Source organism: Palaemon carinicauda, chromosome 12 (assembly GCF_036898095.1).
Source record: "Palaemon carinicauda isolate YSFRI2023 chromosome 12, ASM3689809v2, whole genome shotgun sequence".
In the NCBI taxonomy this organism is placed as follows: domain Eukaryota; kingdom Metazoa; phylum Arthropoda; class Malacostraca; order Decapoda; family Palaemonidae; genus Palaemon; species Palaemon carinicauda.
The window spans coordinates 155,150,001-155,162,500 of record NC_090736.1 but is presented as its reverse complement, the minus strand read 5'-3'; the positions used below and the strand labels follow the sequence as shown (position 1 = coordinate 155,162,500).

Genomic DNA, 12,500 nt, shown 5'->3' with positions numbered 1-12,500 from the left:
ATGTAAGTATATATAAAATTTATACATATATATAATGTATAATTATAAGTATATATATATATATATATATATTATTTAGAAATGTATATATGCTTATGTAGAAGCATGAATATACACACTATGGTTGTATATGCCTTGAACGATAATACATATGCATATATATATATATATATATGTATATATATATATATATATATATATACTGTATATATACTGTATATATGCGCGTGTGCTTGTGTGTATGCATATGACTATATGCATCTGGTCCAATATTGGCCCTTGGGTGTTGTGTCCTACGTGTTGATAATTGTAAACATTCTTGTCATTTGTCATTACTGCCCATTTCTCTTAAGAATTTGGTACTTGTCGTTTAACTTGGAGGGAAGATCGGTGTTTATTGTTAATATTTCTTTATATAGATTTTCCTTCTTTATGGAGTTTTATTTATTGGAAAAACGAAGAGCATTTCCTGTGTTGATGACCATTTGTTTTTGCCGCGTGATAAATATCACTTAGAAAAAGTTCAAGGTGGGTCTTATTTAGCCTCTCAAGCGGTGTGTATTTAGCTCCAATGAGCTCTAATTTGGTCCTATTTTGGCTCTGTGTTTTTTCTTAGCTCTAATATGGGCATATTTTGTACTCTAATGTGGCCTGAAAAGGATACTATTTTGGCTCTAATTTTATCATATTTGTATTTAGGTTGGCTCTAATTTCCCTATATTTTTCATTTATTTAGCTGTAATTTCATATATTGTATTTATTTTGCTCTAATTTCACCATGTTTGGATTTATTTGGCTCTAATTTCACCATAGGTTAGATTTATTTGGGTCTAATTTCATATTTTTGTTTATTTGGCTACAGTTTCACCATATTTTGGATTTATTTGGCTCTAATTTTCCTATATTTTAGATTCATTTTGCTCTAAATCCTCCATATTTGGGATTTATTTGGCTCTAATTTCACCTTATTTTGGATTTATTTTGCTCTAATTTCACCATATTTTGGATTTTGTTGCTATAATTACACCATATTTTGCATTTATTTGGCTCTAATTTCTCCCTAGTTTGAATTTTGTTGCTCTAATCCATATTTTGGACTTATTTGGCTCTAATTTCACCCTATATATGTGTTATTTGGCTCTAATCTCACCATATTTTTTATTTATTTGGCTCCACTATCACCATATTTTGGATTTGTTTGGCTCTAATTTCACAATATTTTCGATATACAGTATTTGGCTCTAATTTTACTATATTTTGGATTTTGTTGCTCTAGTTTTACCTTATTTTGGATTTTTTTGCTCTAATTTCACAATATTTTGTATTTATTTGGCTCTAATTTCACCATATTTTGTATTTATTTGGCTCTAATTTCACCATATTTTGTATTTATTTGGCTCTAAATTCACCATATTTTGGACTGTTGCTTTAATTTCACCATATTTTGTATTTATTTGGCTCTAATTTCACCATATTTTGGATTTTGTTTATCTAATTCCACCATGTTTTGGATTTTGTTGCTCTAATTTCACCATATTTTTTATTTATTTGGCTCTAATTTCCCCATATTTTGGACTGTTGCTCTAATTTCACCATATTTTGTATTTGTTTTACTCTAATTTCACATTTTGGATTTTGTTGCTCTAATTTCACCATATTTTGTATTTATTTGGCTCTAATTTCACCATATTTTTTATTTATTTGGTTCTAATTTCATCATATATATATATCGGTTATTTGGCTCTAATTTCACCATATTTTTTATTTGTTTGGCTCGCATTTCACCATATTTTGGATTCATTTGGCTTTAAGTTTACCATATTTTGGATTTGTTTGGCTCTAATTTCACCATATTTTGGGTATATAGTGCTCTAAGTTCACCATATTTTGTATTTGTTTTGCTCTAATTTCACCATATTTTGGATATATGTGGCTCTAATTCAACTATATTTTGGATTTATTTGGCCCTAATTTCACGTTTTGGATATGTTTGACTCTAATTTTCACATATTTTGTATTCAATTTGGCTCTAATTTCACGTTATTTTAATTTATTCGTCATAAAAATTATCATAACTCAAGAAATAAAATTCTTCCACGAACCAAAGAATGTCTTGTTGAAATAAAGAAAATAAAATATATCAAAATTTGGTTGTGATTGCCTAAATAATCTTTCTTCCAAATATAGACTTACCTTTAGAAATTATTCCTTCAGCTAAACGTCTCATTTTGATGTATTTATTAATAACTCATAACGTTCCTTTAGGTCAGTTTTTATTTAAAATCCAGGATAACAATGTTTTTTTTTCTTTACACAAGAAAATTCCGGTAGACTTTTTCTCACTATAATGTCTTTATTGTTAAGTTTATAATGTCATTTTTCTGTACAAGGAGCAGAGCCTTGGTACCCTACTAGTCACTGTGATTAGGCAGTAATTTCGTTCAATATCTATTTGAACTTTTCACTTCCTCATCGATACATTTAATTCCACTTCGAGTATTTAGAGGCCGCACTCATTCAGTATTTACAATTTCACTTTCAGAGTAGATTTACCGTATTTTCTTTCACAATATAAATTTGATTTTGTTACTTTTTTCAATTTTTTAATCACGAGTATCAAATCATCTGGAAATAAACAGAAAAAAATATTACTCGATGACGCATTGTTTTCAATTGAATTATTTCCTTTTCGTTCGTATTCCCGTTTCAGTAGGACTAACGGACTTCAAAAAGTCCAATAAATTCCAAGGAATTGAGTCCAAAATAAATCCAAGTCAGTACATTCCAGACGGAGAGCAGCGCAGTGGAACGTCTACCCCAGCGACCACTAGACGCACTCTGGTTTAACTTGATCGTCACCACTGGCAACCTTGCCGCAATGACAGATGCCAAAGGTCGCTATCTCCAGAATGTTTCGTCATTTTTCCCCTCCGGCAGGAAATAAAAACGCAAACTAGGAAGAATGCGGTGAATTCTCCGTCTAATTAGTGGACGATAATTGGTAGAAATGGAGAAGAAATAGAGGAGGAATGGAAAGAATTTAATTGATTCAAGGTCAGTGGCCCTTTGACTTCCGGAACTGGTGCTGAGAGGTCTTCATTCTTACTATACCTTCTCACACATTCATTGAGGAAATGAATTGGTCGTAAGATTCGTCACGACACAGAGAGAGAGAGAGAGAGAGAGAGAGAGAGAGAGAGAGAGAGAGTGCGTGTGGGGATACATTATGTAACCTTAACGTGGTGAAAAGGTTTGCTTATAGCCATGATCAGCGAAGCTTTACTAGTTAGGGCCACCCATACTATGTTGGTTTGCTGTGAGTTATCAGACTAAAATCTCCCACCATCACCAGTCCGCAGTGGGGAGCGGGGTAATAAAAATCGGCCAAATCCTAGATATGAATAAGAATATGGTTGAGGCCTTTGTCCTGCAATGAACTAGAAACTGCTATGTTTGTTGTTGTAAACTGTTACCCATGATAAGGGGTGGCTCCACAGAAGGACAACACAAGTCACTATGACATTCATATTTTAAACGCTGAATTATGGATGAAACCCCTGTGCAGGAAAACTTCCACTGTGCTACACTTGAAAGAAAGGATCGAAGGACCATTTGCTTCTCGTTAAGCCCATTTACAAAGAGAGCACAATTCACCCATATTTTTCATGGTTTCATGCACTTCCGGGATAACAAGGTCATTCCTTTCTAATGCTTCTTTCATTTTTATTACATGATTCTTTTGAAGCCTTCTGAATTCTACACGTGTTTTCCAATCTTTCAACATGGCCGAACCACCTCAATATGCTCTGATCCATCCTATCACGTGTGTTAATCTTTTAATCATTTCTTTTTTCTATTGCCACATTTCTCACCTCAATGATTCTTCTTACACCTCATATACTATGCAAATAGTTCATGCCGAGAGCTTAAGCTCTTTCTTTTATTCTTATCTAACATCCACATTTCCTTCCATAATGGATAGTTTGTCCATCAGTCCCATTCATACGTTACCACCTTGGCTTCCAAAGAAATTTTCACTCGTTTCATTATTTTTGTGAAACGGATCATCTCAATATTGAAACAAATGTGTGTGAGAGAGAGAGAGAGAGAGAGAGAGAGAGAGAGAGAGAGAGAACAATTACAAATCAACTAAACAGGTAATAACCCAAGACGAATGCAATGAATATTTTCACGTGCATAAAAATGCATAATGATTATTGCAATGTCCTATTTAGTAGCCTACTTTAAGAGAACCTGGTATAAACATCACCACTAGGTAAATTAGTAATACATTCCTCACCATGGAAAGACAGTAGACATCAGGATCCTTCGCCTGTTCTTTGTGAAAGCCCTGTCCTTGGTTCGACGACGAAGGTGAGCATGGACGAACGTCTCCCCCTTCCTTGATGTACTTGTACGAGAGGAGGAAAGGCAGTTTTTATAACCTCACGGTATATTTCAGGCCCACCAATGTCAAAGGATACCGGAATGACAAGGATGCCAGCGCGCTTTAAAAGGATGTCTGACATGGGAAGTCCTACGTGAGTTCGGTTGTAGTGGCCAGTAGGACGTTCACCTTTGGCGGTGCTGTAGTTTTGTAGTCATACAATCTAGATAAGATTAGACAGTTTTCAGTCAGCAGTGGATGTCCTTCGTATAAAGGAAAGTACTGTCGTGGCGAGATGCCAATAATTTGAGGCCGCTGATGTTGAAGATCAGCTAGTTACAATTATTAAACACCGAATTTTATATCATCACCAATCAGCAGTGGCCAGCGTAGTGATGAAACTGGCCAAACCTCAGGCTTGACCAAGACATGCCTGAGGCCTTTCTCCTGCATTACTTGAGGATCTTTGTTGCTGCAATTGCTGCATGTCCTAATTGATATCCATAACCTCTTCCTTCTTGCTGTCTAATCTCAACAAAGTTTTACTTCATAAAGCAATTATTATTATTATTATTATTATTATTATTATTATTATTGTTACTTGCTAAGCTACAACCCCTGTTGGAAAAGCAGGATGCTATAAGCCCAGGGGCTCCAACAGGGAAAATAGCCCCGTGAGGAGAGGAAACAAGGAGAAATAAAATATTTTAAGAGTAACAACAAAAAACAAATATTTCCTATATAAACTATAAAAACTTTAACAAAACAAAAGGAAGAGAAACAACACAGAAAAGCGTGTCCGAGTGTACCCTCAAGCAAGAGAACTCTAACCCAAGACAGAGGAAGACCATGGTACAGAGGCTATGGCACTACCCAAGACTAGAGAACAATGGCTTGATTTTGGAGCGCCCTTCTCCTAGAAGAGTTGCTGACCATAGCTAAAGAGTCTCTTCTACCCTTACCAAGAGGAAAGTGGCCAATGAACAATAACAGTGCAGTAACCCCTTGGGTGAAGATGAATGGTTTGGTAATCTCAGTGTTGTCAGGTGTATGATGACAGAGGAGTATCTGTAAAGAATAGGCCGGACTATACACTGTATGTGTGAAGGCAAAGGAAACACGAACCTACAGCATTGCTGAGTTTTTCCACCACAGTTGCACTTGTGCGCTGAACAGCCTCACAGGCTCCAGCACTGGGTTTTATAGCCCAAGTCATGAATCTAATTCATACAGAGCGTTCCTTTGAAGAATGAAAAACACTCGGAAGATATATTCATATGTGAAGCTGCTCGTTTCGACAGCTACTTGGGAGTACCGCCATATAACTTCGTCATACTTATTGCTCTCTAAGACGTTTCTGGTCATACAATGAAATGAAAAATGGTTTAATTTTTTTCTAGAGAGGAGGAAAAAGACTGTCAGGGTCGTAAATGGGGTGCATTTTCACATATGTTGACTAAAATGTTAAGTTTTACATAGGTGGAATTACCATTGTCCTTTTTAATTGTCCATTTTTATACATAGGCGGAATCTCCATAGCTCTTCTAAAATGTCACTTTTTATAAATAGTTTGAATCAACATAGCTCTTCTAAAATGTCCATTTTATACATGTGTTGAATTACCATAGCTCTTCTAAAATGTCAATTTTTATACGTAGGTGGGATCACCATAGCTCTTCTAAAATGTCCACAGGACGTACCTACCTCCAGAAAAAAAAATATATATATGTATATATATGTATATATATGTGTATATATATATATATATATATATATATATATATATATATATATATATATATATATATATTTTCCATATTAATTTATTGAAATATATACGTTTTTATTTTTATTTTAAGTTAATGAAATAAATCTATTATATACTTAATGAAAGAAAAATAACCTTTGATATTTCCTTTTTAATTATTGATTTGATTTTATTCCTCCTGTATCGTATCGTATGATTTTGTATTTCATACTTTTATATATTCATATTTATATAATTTATGTATTGCAATTTTTCATAACATTATCCATTCATTTCACTATTCACTTTTCTTATGAGTGATATTTGTTTATTATCTTATGGGATTATTCATTATAATATCCTTTTACCATTTTATTATCCTTTCATTTTACTATTCACTTTCCTTATAAGGGATTTTTGTTTATTATCTTGTTTATGGGATTATTCATTATAATATCCTTTTACCATTTTATTATCCTTTCATTTTAATATTCACTTTTCTTATAAGTGAATTTTGTTTATTATCTTATTTATGGGATTATTCATTATAATATCCTTTTACCATTTTATTATCCTTTCATTTTAATATTCACTTTTCTTATAAGTGAATTTTGTTTATTATCTTATTTATGGGATTATTCATTATAATATCCTTTTACCATTTTATTATCCTTTCATTTTACTATTCACTCTCCTTATAAGTGATTTTTGTTTATTATTTTATGGGATTACCTTTCATTTTAGTATTCACTTTTCTTATAAGTGAAATTTGTTTATTATCTTATTTGTGGGATTATTCATTATATCTTTTTACCATTTTATTATCCTTTCATTTTACTATTCACTTTCCTTATAAGGGATATTTATTTATTATCTATTGGGATTATTCATTATATCTTTTTACCATTTCATTATCCTTTCATTTTACTATTGACTTTTCTTATAAGTGATATTTGTTCATTATATTCTTCTTCTTCTTCTTCTTCTTCTTTGTTTATTACCTTATTTATGGGATTATTCATTATAATATCCTTTTACCATTTTATTATCCTTTCATTTTATTATTCACTTTTCTTAAAAGTGATTTTTGTTTATTCTATTCTTCTTCATCTTCTTCTTCTTCTTTGTTTATTATCTTATTTATGGGATTATTCATTATAATATCCTTTTACCATTTTATTATCTTTTCATTTTACAGTTCACTTTTTTTATAAGTGATATTTGTTTATTATATACTTCTTCTTCTTCTTCTTTGTTTATTATATTATTTATGAAATTATTCATTATGATATCCTTTTTACCATTTTCATATTTTCATACTTACAAAACGTGGTTACCAGTAATTTTGCACTGTATGCAAAACTAGAAATAATCTTAAATCGAAAAATTAAATTAATATTGCAAGTTTTATTTTTTCCTCTTATTATCTCACGAGACGACACATTAACATACTCCCTCTCCGTCTTCAGGTAAGGCAAAGGGCCTCTGTGACCTCCGCATGTGATGTACGGCCAGGTGGCACCCTCGGGATGAAGGTGTCTTCGGTGGAAGGTGACGGGGCGACCTTGAACCGCTAAGTGAGTTTACTTCGGCAGGATCTTCTCTGCCTTGGCGTGCTTCGAGATTTTGCATGTAGGTTATTATTATTATTATTATTATTATTATTATTATTATTATTAGATTTTGCATGTAGGTTATTATTATTATTATTATTATTATTATTATTATTATTATTATTATTATTATTATTATTAGATTTTGCATTTTGGTTATTATTATTATTATTATTATTATTATTATTATTATTATTATTATTAGATTTTGCATTTAGGTTATTATTATTATTGTTATTATTATTATTATTATTATTATTATTATTATTATTATTAGATTTTGCATTTTGGTTATTATTATTATTATTATTATTATTATTATTATTATTATTATTAGATTTTGCATTTAGGTTATTATTATTATTATTATTATTATTATTATTATTATTATTATTATTATTATTATTATTATTATTATTATTATTTTCGTTGTTATTATAATTATAATTTTTTATATTATTATTATCATTATTATTATTATTATTATTATTATTATTATTATTATTGTTTTTATAGTTAATATTTTTTTTATTATCGTTGTTAATGATAATGACAATATTATTATTATTATTATTATTATTATTATTATTATTATTATTATTATTATTATTATAATTATTATGGTTGTGATTATTATTATTATTATTATTATTATTATTATTATTATTATTATTATTATCAATATTGTGATTGTTATTGTCATTCTTGAGTTTTCTATGTCAATTATGTCTTAGTCATCTTAAGCCGTTTGTTATTTTTACCTTCACAAACTTCGTTGCGAAGGTCATGTATTGATAGGCGTATGTTTGTACGCCTTTGTTTGTAATTTGTGTTTCGCATAACTCAAAAACTATTTGACCGAATCTCGTTAAATTTGGTGGGATGATTTTTTTGTATGTTTGTTTGTTTGTGATTCTTATAACTCAAAAACTATTTGACCGAATCTCGTAAAATTTGGTGGAGGATTTTTTGTATGTATGACTGTTTGTTTTTGATTCTCATAACTCAAAAACTATTTGACCGAATCTCGTTAAATTTGGAGGAAGGATTTTTTGTTTGTTTGACTGTTTGTTTGTGATTCTCATAACTCAAAAACTATTTGACCGAATCTCGTTAAATTTGGAGGAAGGATTTTTTGTTTGTTTGACTGTTTGTTTGTGATTCTCATAACTCAAAAACTATTTGACCGAATCTCGTTAAATTTGGAGGAAGGATTTTTTTGTATGTTTGTTTGTTTGTGATTCTCATAACTCAAAAACTATTTGACCGAATCTCGTTAAATTTGGAGGAAGGATTTTTTGTATGTATGACTGTTTGTTTGTGATTCTCATAACTCAAAAGCCATTTGACCGAATCTCATGAAATTTGGTGGGATGATTCGCTTTGATCCAATGACAATTTGAATAGACTTTGGGAGTGATTGGGTCAAAGGTCAAGGTCATAAAATAGATTGGGTCAAAGGTCAAGGTCATAAAATAGGTAAAAAAACATTCTTTTTGCTATATCGTGGTCAATGTTTAACCAATTTGCATGAAACTATTGATACAATGTGCATAATTCAATTGCGTTGTTATGTGGTGTTGGCGAAGGTATGCACTCTACCGAGTCCCCATTCCAGTTCTATATATTTATTTTCATGGTTATTTCATATTACCTTTTTTTATATTTCCATCTTCCGACTTTATTCATTATTCTTTTTATTTTCTTGTTTATTGGACGATTGACAAGTCATTTTTTTATTTGTTCAGTTCAAATGTTTCAAGAATAATTTTCTGTTCGGTTATTTAAAGAAGAAATTTATTTGAGATAAACATTCTTGGAACCATAACACCTTTCTCTCTCTCTCTCTCTCTCTCTCTCTCTCTCTCTCTCTCTCTCTCCTCTCTCTCTCTCTCTCTCTCTCTCTCTCTCTCTCTCTCTCTCTCCTTTTTTTCAAAACTAGAAGGCAAGACTTTAACATATTGATATTTTTTGTATTTAATATTTGATATTTTCTTGAAGAAAATGGTTAAACTCTCTCTCTCTCTCTCTCTCTCTCTCTCTCTCTCCTCTCTCTCTCTCTCTCTCTCTCTCTCTCTCACATGCTTATCAAGTTTCTCGACATAACCTCAGTGGTATATTTTTTTTTTTATTTCCTGCAAAGCGAAGCTGAATCTAGACTTGAGTTACCCTTCTCGGGTCTCCCAATCTTCCTACGCGTGACAAAATTCCCGGATAAAAAAGAGGGGTCGAATATATTCTGACTTCACCTCATTTTTTTTTTTTTTTTTTTTTTTTTTGCCCGCTCCCTTCTTACATTTAGCTGCCTAACCTCTTTAAACTTATACTTCATAATGTTTGAAAGTTTAAAGGTCGCTCGTGAATCTCAGGGGCAAGGATAGGACAATGCACTAGAGGCTGACCATATAAACATATGATCAGCGCCCATGCTCCCTCTCCACCCAAACTAGGACCAGGGAGGGCCAGGTAATGGCTGTTTATATATTAGCAAGCAGACTTATAGGCTCCCCCAAACCCTGCATCTTTAGCTCACAAGGATGGTGAGGTTGCAGACACTACATGTAACTATCGAGCTTGAGCGGATCTCGAACCCCAGACCAAGAGATCGCCAGACAGGGGCGTTTCCAATATGCTACCACAACCCTAATTCACCCCTCCCTCTTTTCATCTTCAATAAAACCGACAGCTGCTGAAACTTGTAGAAAACTTACTGGTTCTGAAATTCCACTTTTGTAAAGCGAAAACTCAAATATCCAGAGATTCCTTCATCTTGAATGTCAGCACTGGTAGATTTGATAAAAAATCTGGATATTTTGTTTAGATATTAACAATGTAGATTCCTCCAGCGTCCAAAGTTGCTTTCAATAAGGGATATTTTTCTTGCTGGATTTTTCAAGCATTTTCTTAGAGGAAGTAGGTGATCACTTGGCATTTTATTTCATTTAAAGGGCACACACACACACACACACACACACACACACACATATATATATATATATATATTGTATATATATATATAATGTATGTATATGTATATATATAATATATATATGTATATGTATATATATACATATTTAGATATATATATATATATATATATATATATATATGATATATATATATATATATATATATATATATATATATATATATATATATATATACTATATATATATATATATACATATATATGTGTGTGTGTGTGAATAGAGATATATTTGTGAGAGAGAGAGAGAGAGAGAGAGAGAGAGAGGAGAGAGAGAGAGAGAGAGAGAGAGAGAGAGAGGGGCCTTTTAACGATGTAAAGGGTAGAATGGTAGAGTAAAAATATTATATTCCCTTGGGACAACTAGATTAGATTGAATAAGAAAAAGCCATCCAGAATAATTAGATAAGAAAATAATAAGTTGTAGAAGTTTCGTAACTGGGGTAGATAATATACCATAAGAAAACCGCTCTCAACCGGGAGAGCTTAGATACCACCGGGAAGTCCTGTCTTCTGATTGGTCGAGGACATCACGCTGATCCAGTCATCAACCTGCAGGAAATGGTCCAGGTATCGATTGTATACATTTTTTTTTGTCTCGTTTTTTTAACGAATCCTAACCTTGAAAATTTCTCAGGACTCTGAAAGGTGTGACGTCACAGGGAAGTCCACGCTGCTCGGTAGAATAAGAGATAGATGTAATTGGTTAATTATTATAGGAATAACGTTTCTTACACTGTTTTTATGACATAATGTATATCAATGAATATATGTAAACACAGTGTTGTAAGATTCAATAATGGGGTTACATGTAGATTATTATGATGTTTAGGTCTCTCTCTCTCTCTCTCTCTCGCTCGCTCTCTCTCTCTCTCTCTCTCCTCTCTCTCTCTCTCTCTCTCTCTCTCTCTCTCTCTCAGGGTCATTAAGGCATTCCTACATGAGAAGGGAAATGCCCTGTCTGAAGATAATGGGTCCGTAGGTTTTGCCTTCGTTTTTTTGAGCATGCGCAGTTTGATCGGAGATTTCTGATTTCATTTTTTTATGGAGGAAGATGATTTGATTATAATTCCTAATAGTATTTCAGGAATCTGATTGTAATTATAATTCCTAGTAATATTTTAGGAAGCTGATTGTAATTATAATTCCTAGTAATATTTTAGGAAGCTGATTGTAATTATAATTCCTGATAGTATTATAGGAAGCTGATTGTAATTATAATTCCTGATAGTATTATAGGAAGCTGATTGTAATTATAATTCCTGATAGTATTATAGGAAGCTGATTGTAATTATAATTCCTGATAGTATTTTAGGAAGCTGATTGTAATTATAATTCCTGATAGTATTATAGGAAGCTGATTGTAATTATAATTCCTGATAGTATTATAGGAAGCTGATTGTAATTATAATTCCTAATAGTATTTTAGGAAGCTGATTATAATTCCTGATAGTATTATAGGAAGCTGATTGTAATTATAATTCGTAATAGTATTTTAGGAAGCTGATTGTAATTGTAATTCCTAATAGTATTTTAGGGAGCTGATTTTAATTGTAATTCCTAATATTATTTGTTTATCGTAATATTTCTGGGTTTCGTTTTGCCTTATTTTATTGTTTTTATTTTGGATCTTTTTTTGTGTGTGTGTGTGGTTAATGTGATTCATTACTATAGTTTTGATGTTGTTCATGATTCAGATTTTATTCGCGTTTATGGTTATGTATAATGTTTGACCAATTTGTTATAATTATTTTAGATTTTTGTTAT

The 12,500-nt window shown here is 31.5% G+C and overlaps 1 protein-coding gene and 1 long non-coding RNA gene across 3 annotated transcripts in view; one reads left to right on the top strand and one right to left on the bottom strand.

Annotated features, from left to right (window-relative positions):
- Positions 1-2,605, bottom strand: part of LOC137651351 (uncharacterized) — a 17,909-nt gene extending 15,304 nt beyond the window's left edge. For both annotated transcript variants that reach the window (XM_068384648.1, XM_068384649.1), the window contains exon 1: positions 2,194-2,605. In XM_068384648.1, the coding sequence (XP_068240749.1) occupies positions 2,194-2,227 (34 nt within the window). In that variant the 5' untranslated portion in view covers positions 2,228-2,605. The remainder of the gene's footprint in view (positions 1-2,193) is intronic.
- Positions 1-12,500, top strand: part of LOC137651352 (uncharacterized) — a 114,322-nt gene that overhangs the window by 10,318 nt on the left and 91,504 nt on the right. The gene's annotated exons all lie outside the window — the stretch shown is intronic.